We start from the raw sequence: 25,399 nt of genomic DNA, 5'->3' as shown, positions 1-25,399 counted from the left end.
ATTCTTTCCTGTGAGGGTGGTGAGGCACTGGAACAGGTTGCCCAGGGAAGCTGTGGATGCCCCATCCCTGGAAGTGTTCAAGGCCAGGCTGGATGGGGCTTTGAGCAACCTGGTCTAGTGGGAGGTGTCCCTGCCCATGGCAGGGGGTTGGGACTAGATGAGCGTTAAGGTCCCTTCCAACCCAAACCATTCTATGATTCTATGATATGCGTACATCCGCCAGCCTCCCTGAATGCTCCAGGTTTCAGTGCCTGTTGATGTTTAGAAGCTTTCCAGCATGACACACTGGGCATCGATCTCTTGCTTAAACTTCAGTGTGACCAGCATGAGGCCTGAAGCCCTTGAACTTTTGGAGGAAATCATAGAATGGTCCAGAACTGCACGCAGTACTCCAGGTGGGGAAATGGGAGGCTCTCATTTGGTTTCCCCCTGCAGTTTTAAGACCCTGTACTGTTTATTTACTCTCTCTTTTTTGATACGCGTGGGGAAAACCTCCAGAGATTTGAAGACCATTTTCCATAGGGGAACAAGGTGGTTGTGTAGCAGATCCTAACCTGGATGTGTTTGAAGATGGGGCAATGGATTCTGCCCCAGGTTGTGGTTTGTTCATTTATACGTTGACTCATCAGATCTGAATGGGTTGTAACCTATATTCAGTTCCTATCTTTTTATCTGTTTCCAGTGCAATGCAAGTGACATAACTTTTTCCTATCAGTTATCATCTTCTGTATTTTGAAATTAAATGGTCTTAATTGTCAGAGAGATAGAGCTCTCCAACGATGTATTGCGCCCTTCCTCATCACCAAGACAAAATGAAATTAGTGTTGCCCTTTCCACCTTAGTTCTGCTCCTGCCCAGAAGTTTCTAACAGCCTGTGGGACTGATCTGCGAGGTGAGATGTGCAGCACGGGGTAGCTGGTTTCCACGGCTTGGTTGCAGGGAGCAGGAGTGAAGAGGTGGTGGAGGAGACCTGGTGTGCAGCTGCAGGCAGCAGTAAGGACCATCGGAAAGGCAGAGTGTGTGTTTGCTAGTCAGGGAGGGCAGAATGAAGGTCATGTGGATATATGTTTAACTTATTGTCAGAGCTTTGAATTTTGCTAAGCACAAGGGAATACAAAGACATGATAAATTCTCCTTAATGCCATCTTGATCTTGTCTCGCCTGTTCTATAAAAGCTACTAACATTTTTATAACCCACTAGGATGTAAAAGGTTGTTTCTCCTTGTTCTGGCTTCTCTCTGCCACCACCTGCTCCTACCGCACGCCCTCTCGGATCACAGGGTGTCTTCAGCTGTGCAGCCTGAACCGTGTGCTGCGCCAGGCCCTGTAACCCTGCGCTCCCCCTGTCTGGCTGTATCCCTCCTTCCCTGTTTCTTCTCCACCACCTTGCTCTTGCCAAACCCTTGATGCAGCTAGTGGACAACCCTCCCGAGCCGGCCTCCCCTCTCTTGGTCAGCGCAACTCTCTTCATTGCATAGCTATGAATCCTAATTTGTTTTTTATTTTTGATTTCCAGAGGTTTACATCTGGGTGAACGTCAGGGACCCCACCTGTCCTGAGCTGGAGAACACGGGAAAGGAACGGATACTCTTTTTGTGTGGTAAGGACGTAGACTTTGGGTCATGTGGGATTCAGATAAGGGGGCAGGCACGGCTTCAATCCTGAACCTTAAATATAAACCTAGCTTTACAACATAGCTTACTTTTGAATGTGTGGTTTAATATTGCTTTCTTGAATGGTTTCTGTGAAAAGTTTGACTATGGGTTTGCCTTAAAGTCATGCTGCGATTTACTACTTGTATAAAAAAGTTAGTAAAATCTGTAAATCTGAAATTGTTTTGGGGACTAGGGTAAGGTTGTACTTTGGGAATCGCTGTTTTAAGAAATCTTAAATTTGGATTGCTAACTCTGCCATAAATGCCAAAGTGACATGTTAAATTTAATGAAAAAAATCCAAGTCAGCATGTGGATGTTGGAGTACTTTGAAAGAATATTTAAACAGAATGAGGCTCTCAACTTTGTCTATAGTAGAGCTGTCATTCAACTGTATCATAATCTCATTAGGGTGAGGGCTCTTGAAAGTGCTAAGTGCAGACTTCCCTGATGCTGCTTGGCACATTTAGGCACGTATGTAATACCACAGTATAAAATTAATTTAATGCCTCGTGTGATTTGTGATTCACGGGTTGATGGCTGCTAATATATTGTGGTGATCTACAAATTAAAGTTTGGGTTGTTAGGTTCAGTGTGGGCAGGGCATTTAATTTTCTTGCATGAATTTAACAGGACTGGGGCCAAAGGCAGCAAAGAAGTTGTGTTTCTTATCACTACAGAAGAGTTATGATTCACGATCTCAAACCTTAGGCTAGTAATGAGATACTCCAGAGCTAAATGGTTGAAAAAGAGGGGGACTGGATGGGAACAGTGGGTGGAAAGACACAATTTAGCTATGAGAAAAAACTAAAGTGTCATGGTCTGAATTATCCTACAGCATATAAAATTCATTTTTCTGATTATTATGTTCTCTTTTAGATTTCTAAGTGAAGATGAATTTAGCAGAGATTTGCGATAATGCCAAAAAAGGAAGAGAATATGCGCTCCTTGGGAATTATGACTCTTCTATCGTATATTACCAGGGTGTCATCCAGCAAATCCAGAGACATTGCCAGTCGGTCAGAGATCCAGCAATTAAGGGCAAATGGCAACAGGTAGGATGAAATAAGGTTGCCTTTATTCTATTAATTGATATTTGAAAAACACACTGTACTTCCCAAAGCTTTAAAGGTATAGAGGATGTATATTTCAGTTAAGTTTACAACCTTTCTTTTGCAATATTTTGTTTATGAGAAAATTATTTTTGTGGTGTGTTCAAAAGGAATGCTTTTGTTCTATTTGAATAAAATTTTTTGTTGTTTTCACTTAGGATATCTGGCTAATCACTCGTCTCTTTGTGAGTGATTGCATACTTTGGAAAAAACTGTTTTGCCGAGGACTTCCTTTTGCTGTTTTATCTTTTGACCATCTAATGTCCCGTAAACTAAGATGTGAGTGGATGGGTTAGCATCACTAGAACGGTTGTCTGAGTAGCAGTTAACTATAATGCTACAGTGTACAAATTTGGATCAGGTTTCTGACTCCAAGTAATACTCTTAGCTGGAGCCTTGCACAAACACATCTCCCTGCTAAGCAGAGTACTGTTGAAGCCAAGGAAGTAATCTGCAGGTGAAATATAAGAATCCTCATTTAGCACTTTCAGTATTTAAGTCTTTCTTATATTTTGCAGTCCCATTTTTCATTGTACAAAATGTGTTCCATCCAAAAAAATAAGCTGGAGGATAAACATGTAAAGGGGTATGCCAGAATAAAGAATTCATGTTGCATAAATGTTATGTTTTGAAAGAAGAGCATATCTCCTATAGAAGATATAATTTTCCAGTAAGTAGCTAAAGAGGTGATTTCTAGAAGAGTTTTTCTAAATATCTTATGTTTAAATGATGTCACTTAAAAACAGCAGCAGACTTCTCCTTTTTATTGCAGCAGGTGCTTTGGTTATAGCTTTGCGCGTGAAACATCTGACACTAATGTAAAGTTTTATGTACTGATAGCTACAACACTGTTAGCTATCATTTTGTCATGACGGTACTGTTCATAGGTGTTTATCATAGAACGATAGAAGTCTGTCTGCTTATTAAGAGCTTGTGTGCAAAGCATGCGTGTGTACAAGCAGCAGTGATAGTGCCTAGCCTTCCTGGTGATGTCATAAGCTGAATGTTGTACAGGAGATATTCACGTTCAAGTACTTGCATTCAAGCTCTTCCCCACCCTACAGGAGATATTCACGTTCAAGTACTTGCATTCAAGCTCTTCCCCATCCCAGGGCGTGCTGATACCAGGTCTTCATGTCCCATGTATGTCCTTAATTCCTGCCGAACTTGTAGCTGGCGTGAAGGTAGATCATGAGGCTTTCCTTGTTCTGCAGCTGCATTCCTGCCTTGCCTTCACTTCTAGTATTTAGTGTTTCCTCTGATAACATGGATTCTTCCATTAAACATTTAACAGCTCTTGCCTTGTGAAGATTACTTCAAGTCTCATGATGTTGTGTGTTGTTTGAACTGCTTCAGAGAAGCCTGTGCACCCTGGAGCGTGTGCTGTACAGTGGAGACAAGCCTCAAGTAAAAAAGGACCATTAACACACTTTCCAGGATTATTCCCTGGGGAAGGCAGCTGGATCCTTCACAGAGGATCTGAAGTTGGCACCTTCTCAAAAATTATCCCTTTTAGCTAAAATCAGAATGGCCCCTGACAGTGTCCCATAAATGCTTTAGAGAACTGTCCCCAGAAAGATCAGCAGCAGGTGGGGTAGCGGCTGCCACGCTGTGTGCTCATGTTAATTCTGAAACTTTCCAACACAGCGGTGGCAGATGAGCTTTGTCAGAATATTGCTTTGCCATTACTGGTGCCAGTCTTGGCTCAGGGACAAGCACCAAAAAGTAAGAAGCGTGATTAAAAAAAAAAAAAGTGGTGCTCCATCCCCAGGCTGTTTGCTTTCTCTTTCATTTATGGGACTACCCGTAGCACTGGGAACAAAATGATGTAGCCCTGACAGCAAACGGTGGATGCAGTCCTGGAACCCCTCGCTTTTCCATACCTGCACCTGAATGGTTTGGTGAGACCTGTAGAGGTAGACTTGCTTTCTTACCCACTCTTGATAAATAACTGTTGTGCCTTCTCACTCCTTGAGACGGACTAAGAGGGAGTCTGATGATCTGGATGCTAGCACTGCTTTCCAGCTCCAACAGCAGCTCCATCCAAACTGTCAGTCACATTCAGTAGCTGTCTGACAGCCTGTTCTGAAAAAAATTAACCCAAAAGTTGGATCACAAGAAACACTCATTCACAATATTAAAATAGTATTTAGATATTCTTTTTAGATCAGTCTCATGAAAAATTTACTCCATATACATTATATAAGTTTAGTAAGATTCAGGTCTAACCCACTTAATACCAGTAAGGTGCAGAAGCAAAAGATTCCCATACCTGTGTGCGTCTTGCAAGTGGCATGAGAAGCAAAGCAACCCTTAGGTCATGGTTAAGGGGATGAATGCAATTGATTTTTACCTGAAATTCTGTCTCCTTTGGCATATGGAACAAGCCTGCTCTTTAGGTTCTTCAGTTTTTCCATCCTGTGAGGAATCTGAGGAGGATAACACCACTGGTACCTTCTGGAGATGTAGTTTAGCAATCTATCAGACACTGGGTAAGTAGAGCTTTTACTGTTGGGAGCAGTCCACGGTGTGAATGGCCATGTAGATAAGTGCTCGAAGGAGAAGATTGTTACTTAAAACAGTTCTTCTTGGAGATGTACTGTCTGCATGCACATTCACCATCTTGAACTTCCCGAAGGATTCCTGGCACACCGATGCTGAGGGGATCTGGCAGTATGAAGCATGCCCTTCCTTTCTGTACGTTTGCGCGCAGAGCATAAACAGGGCATTTGTCCTACTAGTACTTCTGAGGCAGTGAACTCAGTTTCAGGTGTTTGCCTACATATTCCCTCATAAAATAGAAACATTCATATGAGTATCATCTCAAAGAATAGTCGCTCTGCAGCTGATCAACTCACACCTGTTACATGAACCATTGTTCTCCCTATTTGGTCACTTCTTTACAGGGGATGCTCCATCCTGAATAGGCACGTCATGCTAGGTGGATCTGGTTTGTTGCTTGTGTACTACACGGGATTTTTCCAGTGGTTTATTGAGCAGTGTAGAGCAGAAGTGAACCAGAAGTAGTTGGGATTTTGGGTCAGACTCCCAAACACTCCTCATCTACTGCTCTTTGCTTAGGTGTCATTGTTTCCAAATTTCTACAGGTTGGTCTGGACAGAGTGATATTCTGTGCAAGCATTTGGTGGCTTGTATTTCATGTTGCACAGTCAGACAGCTTCAGCTTTGCAGCTGGGCATCCTGATTTCAAGGGTTCCTTGTGTGCTTGGTGCTGATAGTTATGAGGAGGATTGAATGTGAACATGTATCATCTGCTCCCCTGGGAATAACTGACTGGCTCCGTTCCACTTGTTGCAATACTGCTTCTGGGACTTCAAAATGGGGGAGAGGAGTTGTCTTACTAGTCTGGCCTGATCTGCAGAACTTCAAAAGGGCAAAAGATGCATCCTCGAGGGTCCATCAAAGCAGCGGTGTGACAACATAAGAATTTCTCTGCCCCTTTGGAAAATTCATTGTCATTGATTGTCTGATAACTAGCTTGGCTTGGGCATATCAAGGGTGACCTGCTCTTGAGACCCTTATTTGTTTTGCATCCAAGGAGTCCCCAGCTTGCTCTTGGGTGGCTGAGTGTAGCTCCATTCTTATCCTCACCCCTAGGCCTCTGGGCTCATTTGAAAAAGAAAAAGTTACTTCTTTGTTGTACTTTGAGGTTTGGCTGACATGTAGGCATACTCATCCATATAAATGCAGGCTGGGACTGGAAACATTCAAAATCAGAAGGAACTCATCTCTTTTTCTACTTAACAATAAAAGGTAGGTTTACTCTCATGACCACTACTGTGAACTTTAGCAGTGTTGACATTTCCCCTGTTTATTCTAAGAGAGTTTCTTGGCTGTTGCAGTCCTTTTACTAGACAGCTGGCTTGTAGGAAAGAGCTGCTTCTGTGACAGTTCAGCAGCTGCAGGATGACAGCAGAGCGTGCCCCCGGGAGACAGTACTGGCTTACGACAAGGCCAGCGGCTGTCGAGCAAAACCCGCTGCATGTTATAACCGTGTGCTCTGTGTTGCACAGTATCTGAGAGCACAGGAGCCTCAGCCGGAGCTGAGGCAGGAGTTCAACGATTCTCCGAGCGCATGGAGCAGCCAGCAAAGCACCCTTACTGACCATGGTCACTGGCGCAGGTGATTAGGTGCACTGTCTTCTTGCTTAAAGAATAAAGGACGATTTTTTTTTATTTTTTTTTTATTATTCTAAACACGTTTCAGTCAGTCTCTGCGTATGTCATTTTTGCTTCATGCCTGTTTTATTAACGCTTTGTGGGCTACTTCATGAGTAATTAAGGAATATTCTGCAGGTAACTCATGAACAACTGTGATTACGGGAGCTACACTTTGACTCCATGGGATCAGACTAAGTTACAGGGCATCTGTTTTGGGTATGGTTTAGAGAATTGTTATTTTCACTTTTTTAAAAATGGAGCTTGTTGAGTAACTAACGCTAATTGCCAGCAGTAATTTCAGGTTTGGAAAACACTTTATAGAAACTTGATTGGTTTTGTTCCAGCATGAGATAATTTAAACACCACCCCCCACTCCATCCCCCGCATTATTTGTGTTTACCAAGGTACAAATAGCCATGCTTATTGCTATGGGAAGTTGTGTAGAAGAACAAGCTCTAGCACAGGAAATAAAAGCTGTTGATGCCAAAGGTACAACAGTTGCCAGACTCTGCAATACAGAGGAAGTCCCTGAAATGGTTTTTGGAACTACCAGTATGAGTCCACTCAACTCTTGGTCACTGTGTTATATACCCATATTTTAGGATCCATTTCCTGCTCAATTACTGTAAATCCTTAGGGCTGGAATGTCAAAGCAAAGCTGTGAGGCCACCCCCTGGCCTGGAAGGCTGTTTGTAAGGCTCTCCGACATCACCCAGTGCTCACGATGCTGCTCTGTGGAGGAGGTGATGTGGCTGGCAGGGGTGGCTGGTGTACCAGAACGTGGCTCTGGGGAGCAGGCAGTTTCACACGGTAGCAGAAGCCAGTTCACATCTTGCCATGCCCAGAGGGGCCAAGCTCTTCCCCAGTAGTCTTCCCTCCAGCTGCACCAGCTTCTCTCCCTCCTCTGTACCCCGCCATTCTTTGTCCTGGGATTCTCCTGGTCACAGGGTGGCGAGCCAGTGCAGCTTGCTAACCCAGCAAAAGTGTCCTTTATTTCCTTTTTATCCTCCTAAGCTAATTTTCTGCCATTTTACCAAGCTGGGTTACTGTATTGAGATGCCAGAATTGAATCCAGAAGTGCAGTGGCAGAGTGTGGTTGGGGAGAAAGAGCGAGGAGGAGTGAGATCTTTCTATCTGGCGGCGATGAGCTGTTACCTTGGTCCACGCTATCTTCTGAAACTGCTTAAACATGAATAACCTAAAAGCTTTCTTCAGGTTCACTAGAACCAGAGCCGGAGCCCCCTGAGGGCTCTGGCACCCCAGGAAAGGGTGTCACGGGGGGCAAAGAGACTGGGTGAGTCCAGACCGGTGATTTTCCTGCCTGCAACTTTCTGAGGTTGCTTCAGAGCAGCACCGATCATTCAAAAGCGGTGCTCAGTCACCTCCGTAATTACTGCACAGCCCTTCTTGGCTCACTTCTGGGTTATTTGTTTCTCAGCTGCAAGAAACTCTTTCTGCACCTGTTTCATCTGACTTGGTTTCTTTAAGGCCTCTAGGAATTATTAGCTGGTTTTCCGTCGTGGTCCTATTGTTTGAGTACATCAAAAGTTTTGTGTTGGCTGGTTTGCCAGGTACCGAGCAAGGTTTGTATTTAAGACTTTGGTCAGCTCAGGTCTGGATAAGAGATGGCCAGCAGTTGTTAGTCTGTTTTCAGCTTCCAAGGCATCAAAGGTTCACTTTCTCTCAATTTTCCGATCATATCCTCCTTGCTGTGCCAAGAGAGTTAAATGACAACACTCCAGCCCTTGGTGCTGGCAAGTTGTTTTCCACCAAATTTTCCACATGTGTTGGAAGGGTGATAGGAGAAATCCTGCGTGTATTCCCAGAGCACTGGAGTAGGAAGCGGCTGTCTCTCGTGGAGCGATGCCCTGGAGGATTTATGCTGTATCATTCCTTTGTACCTCACAGCAGCTGTTTGGCTGGATTTATTTTTGGACCGGAGGGATGCGTGTTATGACAGTTTGGAGGAACCAAGTTAGTAATCAATCACATTTGTAACTCAGCTGGAAGTTCTTGCACTGGGGAAATGTGTCTGCTGGTTGTGTGATGAGAAAGCAAAGAAGAGCAATGCAGGGCAGGAGCAATCCTGCCTGAGCTGGATGTCCTGAGTCTTTGGAAAGAGAGAGCTACCCCATCTGGAATGAGCAAGAAGGCTGCTTTTCTCTGTGAAACGATCAAGGTCTTCCCATACCTAAGGCTTCTTTTGTACAGATGCACATAGAGCTCCTGGTGAAGTAAACGCAGTGTTGCAAGAACTGTGCAGGGCCTTGGGGATTTACCATTCACTTTGCCTCTGTTCTTCCTGGTATCTTGCCGATGACAGACACATATATTCTTCTTCTTACGCAGGGGTTTAAACCAGAGAAGAGTTTAATTGTGCTGCTGAAATCTCTTAATTTGTCCTTGTAGTGGGAAAATTCCTGGAAAATATTACAGAGTGGAACAATACATTGCTGTGGGATGTACCTGGTAGTGTTTTAGGAAAACTGTAGCTTCCAGAAAGAGGCAATGTGTATTTGTTCCTGAGTGCTGTTGATTTAATCATTCATTCTTTTATAGACCTTACCCACCAAACAGTTAGGTCAGATAGTGCTTTCCGTCTTGAAGCTGCCCCACCAAAAGCGGGGGGCTGCTGCTGCTGTTTTGAATATGTAGAGTGGGGCGGGTGAGGAAAGACGCCATTCTGAGAGGGCAAATAAGAATGTGACAGAAATGGGATTAGCAAGTAAAAATCAGGCTGGGAGAGGCATGCTTCTAAAAGTAAGCTGACAAGACACAGAACCCTGCATGTGTCCAACGTGGTGCCCTTCTAAGCACACAGGGAGACAGGAAGATCTCAGGCTGGTGGCCACATCTTTTCACCAGTAAGCCCCATTAGGAAGAACAGTCACAAGCTGTGATGCTGTTTAATATTAGTTCCCTGATTTGCTGCTGTTGTATTTATAACCTCAGCAGACAGGCTGGATTTGCAGACCTCCATTCTCCTGATCCTCTCGATTATCCCGGAATCTGCTCAGGATATGCACAGCAAAGACAGTCTGGATTTCAGGCAACATCGTTAGACGTCTGTTGATGCTGTCCTCGGTTGCCTCCCTCTGTTTGCCACAAAGTGAAACCTGGTTGCAGCATTCCCCGGCAGTATTTTTCCCAGCTCTTTTTCACGTGGACGCATGACATGAGCACAGCTGGGTGCCTGGTGTCTTTCCTTGGCTTTCTTGTAAGCTGACTTCGGATTCCTGGCTTTTGATCCAGCCTTGCCTTGTGTACTAATTGTAGCCTCACTCAGTTGTGTGCCTGGTGGCAGCCTGCAAATATCCTCGCCGTAGTGTTTCTTCACAAGAGCTTTTAGAGGCTATGCGCCTCTCCAGTGGATGGAAAGGTTCAGGGTGTCTCTGTAGCTCCAGCTGTGAGCCTGAACAGGCAAGATCCACATTGGCCTAAGGTAATCCTCGCTGTAGTGTGCCAACACTGATTTCCAGGCATGCACAGCAACGCATGAATTAGTTTTAGCTGTGCACCAACACCTCAGTGAAGAGGTGACATCTGGGCGTTATGACCCTCGAGCAGGTAAAAACCAAAGTAAGCAGGGAGGCTGATCCCACAGGATGGAAAGCATCATTGAGAGATAGGTGGAAGACTGGCAAGAGGCAGTACAAGTGCACTCAGGTGAATCCTGGCACATCTTAAGCTAATGCACTGAAAGCTTCTGCTTCTGAGCAAGAATGTACAATGCAGCTTTTGGCTGCTGGTGTGTACTAAGAACCAGTGACCTTAGCATACAAAACTTGACCTTGTAACTAGCCATATCACTTACAACTTTGCAAATTTCTACACAGATTTTATTTTTCATAGGCTTCGTGGAAGAAAATTGAAGTGAACAAATATTGAGTAAATAATCTTGAAATTATTGCAGTTGTTCTAATTCCCTGACTAGTAGCAATAGAAGCTTCGAGTATAAAATTCAGCTGCATAGTTCTGCAACCTGATTTCTTCCCGAGACACGATTTCCTCTTATTTTTATTTCACTTACTTTACTTATCATTTAAACTTATGCTATAGGGTGTTTAAGTTCCCATTTTCTGTTCTAATCTTTGCAATCCACCAAAGAATTGGCTTGTGCTTTGACTGTATAGTGATGTTGTGCCCCTCACAATGTTAATTTTGTAATATTATATTTTAACGATTTAGCCAGTTTTATAACTAGGACCTTGGATACTGTCATCAGAGAAGTTCTTTTATGCCAAAATAGGAGCAAATATGTTAAAGATCTGCCAACAGCACCCTTACTAGTATAAAAGTATGTGTATGTGTGCATGCATGTCAACATGCACACAGAAATCTAAGCATCGGCACATGTTACGGAAGAGTGATCCCTGCGTTAGGCAATCACGTCTGGTCGTGACATTGACAAGCAGGAAGATGAACTCAACAGAGATTCAGATGTGTATGCTGTTGTTAAAGATCTGCTGTCAGCCTGATAGGTCTGGGGTTTGCGAATGGAAAGGCTTGGGAGTCTCTGCTTTCGAGGGTAGCGTATCTTTTGAGGTACTTTCTATGGTTTTAAAAAAAAATAAAATTTAATTGTAACTTTATAAATAATGTATGTATTTCTTAAGGTCCGACAAGAATTAGTTGAAGAATATGAACAAGTTAAGAGCATTGTCAACACTTTAGAGAGTTTTAAAATGGACAGACCTGCAGATATCCCTGTATCCTGTCAAGATGAGCCTTTTAGAGATCCTACTGTTTGGCCCCCTCCTGTTCCAGCTGAACACAGGTAATGAGAGGCTCAAGCAGAACGGGTGCAATAAAGTTGCGGTGCCATGATTTTATGTTTTTTGAATTTATCTTTTTTGAATGCACTTGTAACGTGAAAATCGCATTTAATTTACCTCTTAGTCATTTGTAACAAAGAATAAATACAATTATTGGGGAAAACAAGTAATTAAACTACAGTCAAATTTATTGCTGAAGTTCTAAAGAAAGTCACTCCTTTATTCTGGTAGGAGTGAGTAGCAAAGTGCCTGGAACTAGAGCCCGGAGAGGTAAGTGGGCTGTTGGTGACAGTTGCCTTTCACGTGTGCAGGGAGAAAACTTTTCCATTTAAGTTTATTTAAGCAGTTGAAATCATTGATGGCTGAGGAGTCAGTAAGGAGCTGGAACTGAAGGATCTTGAAGGACATGGTGGTTAGAAATCTCTCCCTAGCTACACATCATATGACGCGTGTTTAATCCATTGGTTAGTTTTATTGCTAAACGTGTTCTGTTATACGTGGTGTTTCTCTTCTGTAACCACCTTTAAGGTAACTTCAGTTACCTCAGCTTGTGCATTTTCTGAAATCCCTATTTTCATGCTAATAGAGCTTGACACAGGTTGTTGGAAACAACAAATCCAATTTAAAAAACAAGAATAACATTTGTGCCAACATTTTTCTAACACTGTAATAGCAAAGAATTTTAATGTGTGTATACTCCCATAAGGAAAGGAACAATGTAAAATGAGAGATCTTGGTTAACAGAAAGAAATGCCATTTATTTGTAGATTTATGTGCTTTATGATAAACAAATGAATCTTCACTTTTCAAAAAACCCTAAGAATATAAGTGTAAAATAATATTAATGCAGATTACTTTTGTGAGTGGTAAAAATGATTATGTGAATTTTTGTGGTAATGTTACATGAAGTGCAAGATGTATTTATTCTTGTATCTTTCTTAGAAGTAAAAGCCCAATAGTTCATCCACTTTTTTAAGCTGAAATTAGCCACTCTTCTATGCTGTTAAGTTTGAAAATGTATACAAAGCAAAATGTAGCAGTTGTATCCAGCGCTGCATTTAAGTATGTACTCTTTTTAAGTCATATTTCAGGAAACTGTTTTTGGAGCTAGCAAATTTTGAGATACTCAAGAATCAGGAGAAGATTCAATGGGGGACACTAATTAAAGTTGGGTGACGTTCCTGGCCCTTTATTTAACTTCTGTATTTCAAGTTGAATCCCTAGAGCAAAATGACTGTGCTGCCTCATCTTAAAACCAAATTCTTTCTCCTCGTGCCACTGCTGCATTCTCTTTGACATTGTGGGTGACGCACACAAGGATAGGAGCTTGCAGTTCGGCTCTGTTTGCTTTTGCTTTCTAGGCAATTTTTATGTTTTGACATTTTCACACAGGGGAATGAAGACAGAGGTAGGAAGATTGTTTTAAAATTCTCCCTCCTTTGTTTTGGGGCCTGTCAAAGCTATTAGCCAGCTTATTTTTATTTTTATTTTTATTTTTATTTTTATTTTTATTTTTATTTATTTTTATTTTTATTTTTATTTTTACCAGGAATGTCATCTGGTTGTGTAGAACTTGTGCATATGAAGGTAGCCTAATATAATCTCCTGGTTTGGAGTCAGAGGAAACTACAGTTAGATGGCTTTTACTAAATTGCGTCTTCTTCTGTTACAGGCATGTTGGTTTGTTGTAAGACTGGTTAGGAGTACTGATCTAATAGTACTGTTAATTTTCTTTTTTTTTTTGCACTGTTAAGACTTTTTTTTCCTTTTGCATTTTTTCCTTACTTTGAGTGTCAGACAGAACCAGAAATATGTTGCTAGATTTGCAGATATAGGGGGATAAGACTTAGAATCATAGAATCGTTGTGGTTGGAAGAGACCCTTAAGATCATCAGGTCCAACTGTTAACCTGGCACTGCCAAGTTACCACTAAACCATGTCCCTCAGCACTATATCTACACATCTTTTAAATAATATCTCCAGGGGTGGTGACTCAACCACTTCCCTGGCAAGCCTGTTCCAATGTTTGATAATGCTTTCAGTGAAGAAATTTTTCCTAATATCCAATCTAAACGTCCCCTGGCGCAACTTGAGGCCATTTCCTCTTGTCCCCTTGACTTAGGGGCTTGTCACCTTTAGTAATAATGCACTAAGGGAATTAATGGCATATTAGAATCCTTCCTTCTTAATGTTGCTCTTTTTTCACTGTTCTTAGCACGTTCTTGTTGTGCTTGCTCATTGTTAGGGCTCCACCTCAGATAAAACGTCCCAACCGAGAAGTAAAACCTTTGAGGAAGGAATCACCAGGGCTGCAGCCCCGCGGGCTGGCGGGCAGAGCACACGCGGTATCCAAGGGCGAGAAGTCAGCCGGCAGCCGCGAAAGGGAATCTAGAGCTAGAGGAAGAGATGACAAGGTAAGAAGTGGGAAAAAACGTGGCGGGGGGAGTTCCGATGCAGCAGGTGGCAAAGGGTATCATTCTTAGCTTTTCCTGTCTAATACAGATAAAAATAAAAAGCCACAATAATCCCGTGCAAGAAAACTTGGTGCTTTCCTCTCGCCTCATGGACAAAGCACGTACCATGGGGATATTTAGTAAAATAATGACACCAAATTAAGGAAAGTTCTGTCATGTTTGCCCTGTCTTGATTTGAGAAGATTTTTTGATAGGGAGGAAGCACGGTGGCCTGTTGCTGGGGGTTTCTTATCATCTCAGTGAGACCATGGGCTTGACTCTAATCAGGCGTAAAGTCCCTTCTCCTCCTTCTCCCCCACCCTATCTTTTTTTTTTCCTTAAAAAAAAAAAAAAGGAATCCCAATCTTTCGTAAAGATTTCCATGTAAAAACTGCAAAAGTGAGGCCAGTGCCCTCCTTTACACATTATGAATGGAATTCCACAGTACCATTGCCTCTGCCATACCAGAGTAAAATGTAGGTGTGCCTAGAAGTCCAGGACAGTTCTGTAAATGCATTGATGCTAGGTACATCTGTGCCAAATTATTTGAAGTTATATATAATGAAAAAGATGTGAGGGAGATGTAGTAAAAGCAAACTCTTAGCAGCTTTCATTTTCTTGAGTTTAGGAAAAGGGTTTATATTTATTATAGTGTTTAGGAAGATGCTTCTTGGAAAGGCTTTATTTGAAAAATAAAAACAATGAAATAAATTAGAGTAAGTTGGAGATTTGTCTGAAGACCCATGAAAAAGAAGCAGCGCTGAAATGAAAGAAAAGGACAAACGGTGCTTCACTATCAGGTAGTGATGTCAAAAGCGGGACTGGTTTGTGGCTGAAAAAAATGTCTGTGCAAATTGCTGTTTCTGAGACACTTGCATTTTTAACTGTGGAGTCAGTGGCAAGGAATCTGTGGGATCAATGATATAAATAGAGAGTGTACTGAAAGGGCTTTACTTTCCTGACAGACAGAGATATGAGAAGCCCCTTCCTATGGGGGCACATGGTATTGTACAGATCTTGATAGATGAGTAAGAAAATATTTATGCCAGTTTTCTTCCAAATGAATTTGGTTAGTCCCTTCGTGGCCTTTCTATTACAGGTTGCTTCTTCACAGCACAGCAAGGACTCAAAGATACGCTTTTTCCATCATGAATTGCTTTGCTGAAACACAGGAAAAGTATTAAGTAATCACAGCCCTTATTACCATCAGTAGGTAGGGCCAGGCACGTTTTCAGGAGTGCCACTGAGTATCTGCACAGATCAAATTTAATCATTTTAGAAATCTCTCTAGCCTGGATCAGGACGATCTAAAATAAAAAGTGTGCATCCTGCAAGCTATAAAAAGCTTGTGAAGATCTGTGAAATTATTTACAGTTCCGCCAGCTATACGGGGAATTGGCGTCGTGGTGTGTGACAGGTTCACCAGATGTGCTTGTGTAAGGCAGCCTTCAAAGTCTTAGCTCTAATGAGGGTGAACTCTGCTCTCAAAGATTTCTGGTGATGAGCATTACAGGGCTTTACTATAAAGAGCCCACAACGACATGGCTTGTACGATACTGGTCTCTGGGAATAATGCGATTAGCAATGCTACTGCTGTCAGGCAGAGGAAAAGTCATGAAGGTGTTCCATTTAATATGGTGCGTTTTAAACACTATTCTTATTGGAATAAATTGGTCACTAGGTGGCAGAAGGAAAATATATCTACTCTTCAAAAATACCAACACACGTGCTCTTGTTTTTGCCTTTGTGTAGTTCCTTGGTGGTTATTTTACTTTCTTTGTCTGGAGTATATATGCAAAAATCACACCAGGTTACAATTTCTCATGTGTCGTCTGCCGATTTTGGTATGGGATCCATGATTTTCTTTTGAAGAAAATTTTGCATGAAAGAGGAAGTAGCCAGGTGTGGGAAGTGAGAGATGTTAATGCAACTTTCCATATTTTACACGCAGGCATGAAAATGGGTTTAACTTCCCTTTCAATTTTTTCCTTTCTTAGTTTGTAAGTGTTTATGTTCTTCAGTTTCTGAACTAAAGCTACAAGGAGCTTACCTCCGTAGCCTAGTATGTTGAATCAAACAGGTTCCATAACTCTTCATGTTTAGTTAAAAATAACAGAGCAAAACTGAAGGTTCAAACTAGGTAACCAGGTATCTCTTTCCTCATAGTAAATGTTTCAGCTCTGTAGTTCTTGGGTTTGGGTGACTGGCCATGACTACTTAGAACACGTAATGGATTTTTAGGCCATATCCATTTCCTAATATATTGGTTGCAGTGTAGTAGGTCGTGCACTGTCCTGGTTATAATATCACAGTGCAATATGCATATTTATTTGTAATATTTTTCAAGATAAATATAGCTACAGTATGTATGTTTTACAAACATTTTGTCTCACTTTACACCATTTCTTCTCTCCAGACCACATAATCCTTTCATTGTGACCGTAACCTTCTTGGGATAAGTTTTAACTGACTGTGCCTGTAAAATGACCTTTTGTAGTGCTATATAAGATAATTTTGAACTGCAACCCACCGGATGGTGTTTATCCACTAAACCCTTATATTTACGTGCTCCTGTTTCTAAATTACTGCTTTCAAGTGCTTCTTCCTTCTTAGTTCCACTGGAAATTATTAGGCTTGTTCTCAAGGTACCTTCTGCTGGATCATTGCCAAGAATTTTAGCTTCTCTTCCATAGTTCAGCTTGTAGAGGCAGCATGAATGCTACCTGTATGTCTTTCAGAAATTGCATAATACCATATCTAAGCACCAGAACGCTTTTTTAGGAGTACTCTTCACATTATTTTAGATTGTCAGTGGACGAGGATGGTATATATCATGAATGATACGAAATGGCCAAGGGCTGTGCTGCTGTATCAGGGAAACAAATATTGATAAAGGTGTGACTTAAATTTTTTAATTTTTTTTGCTTGATTATTCTGATGTGCGTCATCAGAAGCAAAGACAAAGTAGATTACAGGAATATGGATGTGAGATGAGGTATTTAGGTGGAGGCGTAGACCTCCACACATCGGGAATGGAAGGCTGCATAATCTCCATCCCAGAACGCTGAAGGAACCAGTAAATGATATTGCAAGGTTGGGAGCAGAGATTTCCAGTAAAATTTATTTGTTTTGCTGTTGTCTCATGTCAATGGTGAGCTGTGTTGATGTGTCTGTATTTACAAGGGGGAAAGAAAAGTGATCCAGGCAACTGGAGTTGCTAATTTTACCTAAACAGTGTAGAAAGTTTTAAACCAAATTTAGAATGGATGAAAAGTGAAAGATTTGGGACTAACTGGGAAGAGGAATAAAGGAAAATATGTTTTTTTAAGCAAAGGTGTTGCCTTTGCCAGCACCTTCTTTAGAGATCTAGTTAAACTCTTAGAGAAAGAAATTAACCTACCTGGATACCACATGGGAAGTAATTAGTTAATCATCTAGCAAGTGTGTAGTGTAGAAAAATTATAAGGTGGGGAGGAATCAGGCAGCAAAGGGAATGTAAACAAGTGGTACTGAAAGAAAAAGTATCAGTCAACTGGCAAATCATTTATGGATTTCCTCAAGCGTAGAGATTGACTTTAGTTTTCTATCTAAATTAATGGCCCTGGCACAAAGGAAAAAGAGGCATTTGCTAATTAAATGTGCTGCTGACATCAAGTTGGGAAGCACCATCACCAGAAGAGGTGAATGAGAATGTTGTACAGGAGGAATTGGATGACCCTGCGCTGGAGTCATGGAAATGGGATAATGTTGAGCGGTGCAGAGCAGCAGGCTGTGTACTTGGAGACTACAACAAGAATTTCTGCTAGAAGCTGGGAGCTCAGCAGTGGAGGAGAAGAAAGATTTGGATGTATCAGCAGAAATTGAATCGGGCTGAACTTTCATTTGTCACATCACCTTTTCCTGGTGGTGATGGGAAGGGCTGGCTGTTGGAGTGAGGTGCAGCCAGGTGCCACCTTTGGTTTGGCAGCAAGGGCTGGAGAGTGCCTCTAGAAGTTCTTGTTTGGTGTTTACGTGTAGTGGGAAGAGCCTGCAGGAAAGCAAGATGTCTTCAGGACCCAGCTCTGGTCACTGTAGCCACCAGAGTTATCCTACATGATTGATCTGTTTGAGGTTGACTGTAAGGTGGAAGTATGATACAGCCGTGGAAATGAATGTAAACAAACTGCTAGGCCCAGTTTGTGGAGGTGTTACCAGCAGAGAGAAGAGAAACCCATGCCATTATATGCCATTATAGAGGCCCTGTTGAGACAGCAGCTGGAGTATTTTGTGTGCATTTGTACAACCATGCTCAAGAAAGTTGTGTTTATATTAGAAGGCAGAAAAAAAAAAGGGGGGGGGCATGTCACCAAAGTGAACAGGTAATGTGTTCGGCTTGTGTTCCAAAAGGACACTTACTTGGTTTGGTAAATGGAGGCAGAGCATACACATGCTGCCAGTACATCAGGGTGGTGGACACATCCATGAGACAACTGCTGAAACTAGTGCACAGACTTAGCAGAAGAGTAGAAATACATTCACTTTGGAAATAAGGTTTTTGTTCCAGTGGGTTAATGCAGGTCTGACAGCTTTACCTGATGGAAAGCCCAAAAAATTTCTAAATGTGTTTAAGTCAGAACTTGGTTGGCTGAGGAGAAGGTTACATGATGGGACTGCCAAGGCGACTTGGTGGGAGCAGTCTCTTGCAGTCCTGTATCTTGGCGTATGTTCTTAGAGACAAGCTATTGCAGCACCTTTATTTGAAGCTGTTTTGGGAAAGTAATTCCATAAGAAGAAATGAGGATATGACTGGAAAAATTATGCTTACTCCTGCTGCCTGGATTCAGGTGACAATTTTAACATTATTTTTCCTAGTCTCCACTCACCTGCTGACTAAGGATTGTATGTTGGACCAATTTAGGACCAACTTCAATAATCTTATTACATGTGAAAACTGTAAATACTTTACATCTTGGTTTAATTCCAGAACTGGGAAAAAAAAAAAAACAAACAAACAAACCGGAACATTAACTGTCACTAAAATGATAGCCAAGGTGATGCTGAAAGCAGAAAGAATCATGGAATAGTTTGGGTTGGAAGGGACCTTAAAGATCGTCCAGTTCCAACCTCCCTGCCATGGGCAGGGACACCTCCCACTAGACCAGGCTGCTCAGAGCCCCATCCAGCCTGGCCTTGAACGCTTCCAGGGATGGGGCATCCACAGCTTCTCTGGGCAACCTGTTCCAGTGCCTCACCACCCTCACAGGAAAGAATTTATTCCTAATAGCTAACGTAAATCTATTCTCTTTCAGTTTAAAACCGTTACCCCACGTCCTATTGCTACCCTCCCTGATAAAGAGTCCCTCCCCACCTTTCCTGTAGGCCCCTTTTAGGTACTGGAAGGCTGCTATAAGGTCTCCCCCGAGCCTTCTCTTCTCCAGGCTGAACAACCCCAGCTCCCTCAGCCTGTCCTCACAGCAGAGGTGCTCCAGCCCTCTGATCATCTCCGTGGCCCTCCTCTGGACCTGCTCCGACAGGTCCATGTCCTTCTTGTGCTGGGGGCTCCAGAGCTGGACATAGCACTCCCACACCTCCCAGCTGGCCGCCCTCCCCTCTCTGTTGGCGAGCTATGCCGCAGGAAAAACAACTGTCCCGGGAAAAGTAGGTACCGCAGGACCCGGAGCTGGGTCGGGGCTTGGTCCCAACCGGCGGCCGCGGGGACACGCCGCCCCCCGGCGGAGGAGCCGGAGCTGCCGCCCGGCCGGGCCCCGCCGTGCTGCCGCCCCGTGGCTGCGCCTTTATTTCCCCCTCTCTTTCTTTTTTTTTTTTTTTTCTTTTTTCTTTTTTTCTTTTTCCTCCCGCTTCCTTGAGCTGCGTCACGGCCGGGCCGGGCTCGGGTCCGGGGTTTGGGCGGCAGCCGCAGACTCCCCCGCCGTGCCCTGAGCCTCCCGCACGTCCCCTGCCTCTGAACGCCGGCCTGAACTCTGTGTCACTCTGAAAAAACCACCAAACATCCAGTTTGAGATGTGCAGAAAAATTCTTCCACTAGGAAAACAAGCCCATTGCAGAGGGGTAGAAATGTGTAAGACAGACAGAAAATACCTTTCATTTCATTGTCATTTTTCCCCCCTTCTTTCAACAGTTATGTTTCAATTCCACTTTCTCTCTCCTGAAACCTTCCAGGGCTTTTTTCTCCGTTTCCTTTTTATGCCAGGCCATTACATTTTTGACACCATCATTTTGTCTAAGCACAACTTTCACCTTCATTTCCATTGCAAAAAAACCCCCAACAAACTGATCTGGGAGTACTAAACAACAGAGTTCACTTGGAAGCAAGAAATAAAAATAGTGGGAAGATAAACTGCTCCCTCACAGGCCTCGTGGGCAAATGGCAACTGGGAGGGGTGTAATCGCTACCTTTTTCTTTTTCCACTGTGAAGTTATTTGTGTGTCTCCAGCTGCGTCTCAGCCCGCCTTTGCCTGGGCTGCTTTTGTCCAGCCAGCTGGGATTCTTTAACTCGCTGCTGATAGTGTTTAGAAGCTGAGTTAAGTGTCCTAAAGTAGCTCCCGACTCAGCTTCCTTCGTTAAAACAGCGCAGCTGCTTTTCAGGCACGGCCGAATGCTGCCATGGAGCTGGGAGGGAAAGAGGTTTCTTTCTGAAGCGGGAGAGGAGGAGGAGCATGAGCCCTCATCCTTCAAAGGGAAAAATGTTACTTAACCCCCCCAATAAGCTTAACGGCACCATGGAAGTATGAACCAGAAACTCTGGGTCGTTTAGGGCGGAGGTGGTGTGTGCCTTGGTCACTGAATGAACACTGGCATGCTGCAGAAATTATTGTAGTTCAAGGAAGCCTTGGGAGCTTCTTTAGGGCTTTTGGTGCAGCCCTTAAATAAATACGGCCTTCTAAAAGCATTTTAACCATTTATGGAGCTCGCCTGTGAAGGAGCGGAGGGAAATAGATCATTTGCAGTTGAGGAAAGGAGAAATTGCTGGGCAGGAAGGCTCTAATTAATCAAGGCGAGAGAATCTTCTTGGTTTGCCTCCATCAAAGACAGTGAGTGTAACAGCTTTTGTGTTCCTTTTCAGTGATGCTGGGGTGCCAGTTGTTTAGCTCTGGCAGGTAGTGTGGCAGGTGTAGCATCTCCAAAATATGCTTTGGATGCTCTGGTCTTCAGCCAGGGGTGAACGTGGCATTAAGTCGTGAGGCAGCCTGCTTTGTGAGCCTGTTTCTGCATTCATGCCTTCGGCTGGCCAGGAAGTGTGTCAGTGGTCTAAAGAGTGGTTTAGCACTGGTAAGAGAGTCTGGTTTGCTTCTTCAAAACCAGCGAACCAACTGTGCTGTGTAATGAGCTGTGATAGGGTTTTGTCACTGCGAGCTGCACCTCTGAAGGAAGCATGGTGCTGGTGTGGTGGAAGCAGCCACGGGTGTCTGGGGACTCCGTGGAGTGCAGGGTGTGAACGCGTTGGTTTTGCTGGCCATTGTGGTGCCGAGATAGCTGTGTTAAAGCCTGATACCTTCTTGTGACTTCTACAGAGGTAAACCAAACAATATTGTTATATATTGCGAGTAAAGGATATATTGAAAGAGTAATGTCCTTATAAGCCTGTATGACTTTCACTTCTAGGGAAAGAAAATACCCCAGGAAGTTGGTGAGGGGGAAATTCCAAAATTTGATGGAGCAGGTTACGACAAAGACTTGGTCGAAGCTCTTGAAAGGGACATTGTGTCAAGGAATCCAAGCATTCATTGGTATGAGGATTTTCTCAGTTTGACTGTTTTTGCTTGCGTGGAGAAGGAGAGAAATTATCCTTCTAACTCTTAAAAATGGGAGCCGTCATAATCTTCTACAGATAAGCAAAACAAGGTTTTTAACAGTTTATTAATCTGATTATAGTTAAGCTTTTGTTGCTCGCTGGTATTACGTGCAGTACATCCATTACAGGTACTGCTGAAATCAAAGTACACTCCAGAGAACTTTAAAGATACCACTTTGGTGTTCACGTTGTCCAAAACAATTTTTAATTAAACAGCTCTGTGTAGCTTCAGTTGAAAATAATTTTTTCCCTACCTTCCAAAAGTGGATTCAATTTTAGGTCACAGGATTATAGAAGTGGTCTCATGAGGCATATACTGGCATGCTAAAAGTGATGGTACTAAGTGAAAAGCTTTTTTATCTTTCTTGTATAAAAATAGAAGAAATATTGTTGTACGGGAATCTTAAACAAGTTTCTTCATCTTGCACAGGGATGACATAGCGGATTTGGAAGAAGCCAAGAAATTATTAAGAGAAGCTGTCGTTCTTCCAATGTGGATGCCTGATTTTTTCAAAGGGATCAGAAGACCTTGGAAGGTGGGAATTTATTTGGTGTTTCAGTAAACAGCAAACTGTAGTTACAGATGTCCGCTGCTGTAATGTGTGTGGATGCTTGTAGCAGAAGGCTAAAAAGGCAAATGGGAAAGATCAGGAATTTGTTCAGGAAATCCTCTCGTAATGATTCACGTAAAATGCATTTAAAGAAACAGCTGGACATATAAGTGCGCTTTACAGTAAATAATAATTCTTTTGTATTTACTCAGTCAGAGCTTGTTGACATTATAATACTTTCTATATGTCAGCCTGTACATGTGGGCAAGCACATAGGGTATATTGACAGAAGCAGAAATGCTTAACAGACAGCTCTGCTTAGGATTATGGTGGCCTCTCTTCAACACTTCACGGAGGAAAGCACTTCTTGGACTTTTATTCTGTATGTGCCAAGTGTCTTTCACTCAGACTGCAAATGGCAGGCTGGATGGTGCAAGGAAGCAAGGAGAGAGGGGGCTAATCTGCGTGTTGATTCAGCTTTGTGATGATTTAGCTAGTTACACTCGCAGCTGGGCATAGTTACTGCTGGAGTGGGAGAAATTCAAAGTGGGAGAATGAGCTGCAAGTGGGGGAACAGGAAGGATACAGGACTGAGCTGGCCTGGCTGATGGACCAGAGGCGAGCCCAATCTGGGTCTTTGCTTAGAGCTAAAAAAGGAAAGGGAAGGAGGAGGTTGCTGAGTGTATCTGCTGAGCATCTCTGACAATTATGTTGCTTTTGTTGTGGGATGGATTGGCACTTGTTTTGGGAATAACTAGTCACAACACAAGTGCTTTCTGCTTACTGAGAAGTATTACTGGGGAAAAGAGACTGATGGGAATTGTCTGTTATTCTGAGTCTGCAAGGCAATGGCATGTGTAGGGAATGCTGTGTATGTGATTAGTTTCTGTGGTTTATCACACTGATTTAGCAGCATACGTCAGATGTTGTGTTACTAACACTTGCCCTGTCTTTTCCTGCTTGGTCCTTGTACTTCTTTGGCTTCTATTTAGGTCTGACCCTCAGAGCTGTCCTCCTCCAGCATGTGCCAGTCCTAGATCCCTGTTATTCTGCTTATTTGTGAAACAAAGCACCAAGGGAACTGATGGGTGGAAGGCTTGTCATTCTTGGGGCTTGTGCGTACAGACAGTGAGGAGGGGAAGTCGGAAAGAGTGGGAGCTAATGGCAGGAGCTGCTTGAGGGATGTTCATGGAAGTTTTAGTGAGTTGCAGGGGGGCAGCCCAAACCTAGAGTCAGCCCAAACCTAGCCCCAGGCTGTGTGGCCTTTGGGGTTGTAGTCAGTACCAGTGAGCCTGAGGTTAACCTCAAGGTTAACCTTAAGGTTAACCGAGCTATCAGCTTGGACAGAGCCTAGGTACCATGCGTTACAAGCATAGGGTGAGATTTTAGTGTATTTTGACCAGCTGAATCTCTCTCTTTTCCTCTTGGCATAGAGGAATTTGATCCATACCCTTATTATAGACTATAGGGGCCCCGTCTATCCAGTCTTAAAAGCTTATAAGGGAGTGAAGAGCTTCTATGCTGCTTTTTTTCACCTATTAACATGCCTAGAGAATGTAGTGGCCATCTGTGTGTAAGGCAGGTATCTCAGCAGACTGCAGGGACCGTGAAGAGTGCCAGTGGCCCTCTCTCCAAGTTTTGTGGCAGTGGATAAAGAAACAACAACCTGGTCTTTTAAAGAGTTACAGCCTCCATCTCTTTGTGTGAGATTATATTTTCCTACTGAGCAGCATTGCCTCTGAAAACTAGGTTGTTGCAGACATGGAAAAAAATTCTAAGATTATTTCCTCTCTTCAGTCTGAAATGCAAATTGATTTCTGACGAGTCCGTGAAGAGTCTTCATTGTTAGCCTTTTCCCTGGTGACTCGTGAAGCTGTAACTCTTCTGAATTTATTTTTCACGCAGAACAGCATGTATTTTCCCTACTGTTGACCTCTGACTGTGCTACGAGGATGAGAAGTTTTGAAGGGAAGACTGTTTCTTGCAGTAATCAGTGTAGCAGCAGGCATTTGTTGAGCCTAGGCATTCAGGACAGTAATTCAGGGAAAAAGCAGCCAAATCTGTTTTTGGATGTTCAGACTCTCCTGAGAACAATTCCCCAGACAGCTCTCACAGTTTGTGCCTGCGTTCAGAGGACAGTGCCTTGTATGACGGAGCCAGATGTCTTCCCTGATTCAACACAGGTGCTGTGTCGTTGCAGCCATGGGTTTCTGGGTGTCCACAGGCTTGCTCTTTCTTTTTTGCTGAATTGTTTTGTGCCAAGAAGGCCCGGTTGCTCGCTGTGCTTCCCACTGCTGTGCTAGTGATTGTTACAACAACAAGAAGTAACCCTGCAGTGATTTCATCAAAACACTTACTCCCTGTGGTGCATTTCAGCTTCTTATTGGAATACTTTGGATTAACAGAGCCTTAGAGGAAGAATAAAGAAGTCTTTGTGTTTGTCAAGGATTTTAACTAGTGAGTAAGTGGCAGCTTCCTAGTTTGCAGAGAGAAAGAGCAATTTTTTGAAAGAAAGATCCTATGTGTTTCTGTTTGAAATCATGCACATCTTGTTTTGCTGAGAACCCAAGTTCTTTTTTTTCTTCTCTTTTTTTTTTTAAATTTTATATTTCTATGGTCTTTATCCTTGGAGAGCTCGGTTTTCCCCTGGCTTTACACCTGGTGTGGCTGCTTTGCACCTGTGTTATGTGCATATATAATGCCACTAGCATCGTGTGCTAGGTAGCGCTCACTGTACTAGCTACACAGGAACTGTAAAGCGATGGGCTTTGATTTCGGCAGTGAGCGGCACGTGTAGCTGAAGCCGGAATTTGGCCTTCTGTAATGGAGGACTAAAGCAATATCCAAAAACTGACCTTGGATAACCAGGTCCTGCAGTAAA

General features: G+C 43.0%; 1 protein-coding gene across 1 annotated transcript in view; it reads left to right on the top strand.

Moving 5' to 3' along the window:
* KATNAL1 (katanin catalytic subunit A1 like 1) overlaps positions 1 to 25,399 on the top strand; it is a 44,892-nt gene that overhangs the window by 6,652 nt on the left and 12,841 nt on the right. The window contains exons 2-7 of the mRNA XM_054197701.1: positions 1,517 to 1,600; positions 2,532 to 2,707; positions 11,563 to 11,723; positions 13,967 to 14,135; positions 21,778 to 21,902; positions 22,398 to 22,503. Coding sequence (XP_054053676.1) covers positions 2,546 to 2,707; positions 11,563 to 11,723; positions 13,967 to 14,135; positions 21,778 to 21,902; positions 22,398 to 22,503 — 723 coding nt within the window. The 5' untranslated portion in view covers positions 1,517 to 1,600; positions 2,532 to 2,545. The remainder of the gene's footprint in view (positions 1 to 1,516; positions 1,601 to 2,531; positions 2,708 to 11,562; positions 11,724 to 13,966; positions 14,136 to 21,777; positions 21,903 to 22,397; positions 22,504 to 25,399) is intronic.

The sequence above is a fragment of the Rissa tridactyla genome, chromosome 1 (assembly GCF_028500815.1).
Source record: "Rissa tridactyla isolate bRisTri1 chromosome 1, bRisTri1.patW.cur.20221130, whole genome shotgun sequence".
In the NCBI taxonomy this organism is placed as follows: domain Eukaryota; kingdom Metazoa; phylum Chordata; class Aves; order Charadriiformes; family Laridae; genus Rissa; species Rissa tridactyla.
Note: the sequence above shows the minus strand (reverse complement) of the source record. Positions and strands in the feature narration are given on the sequence as shown.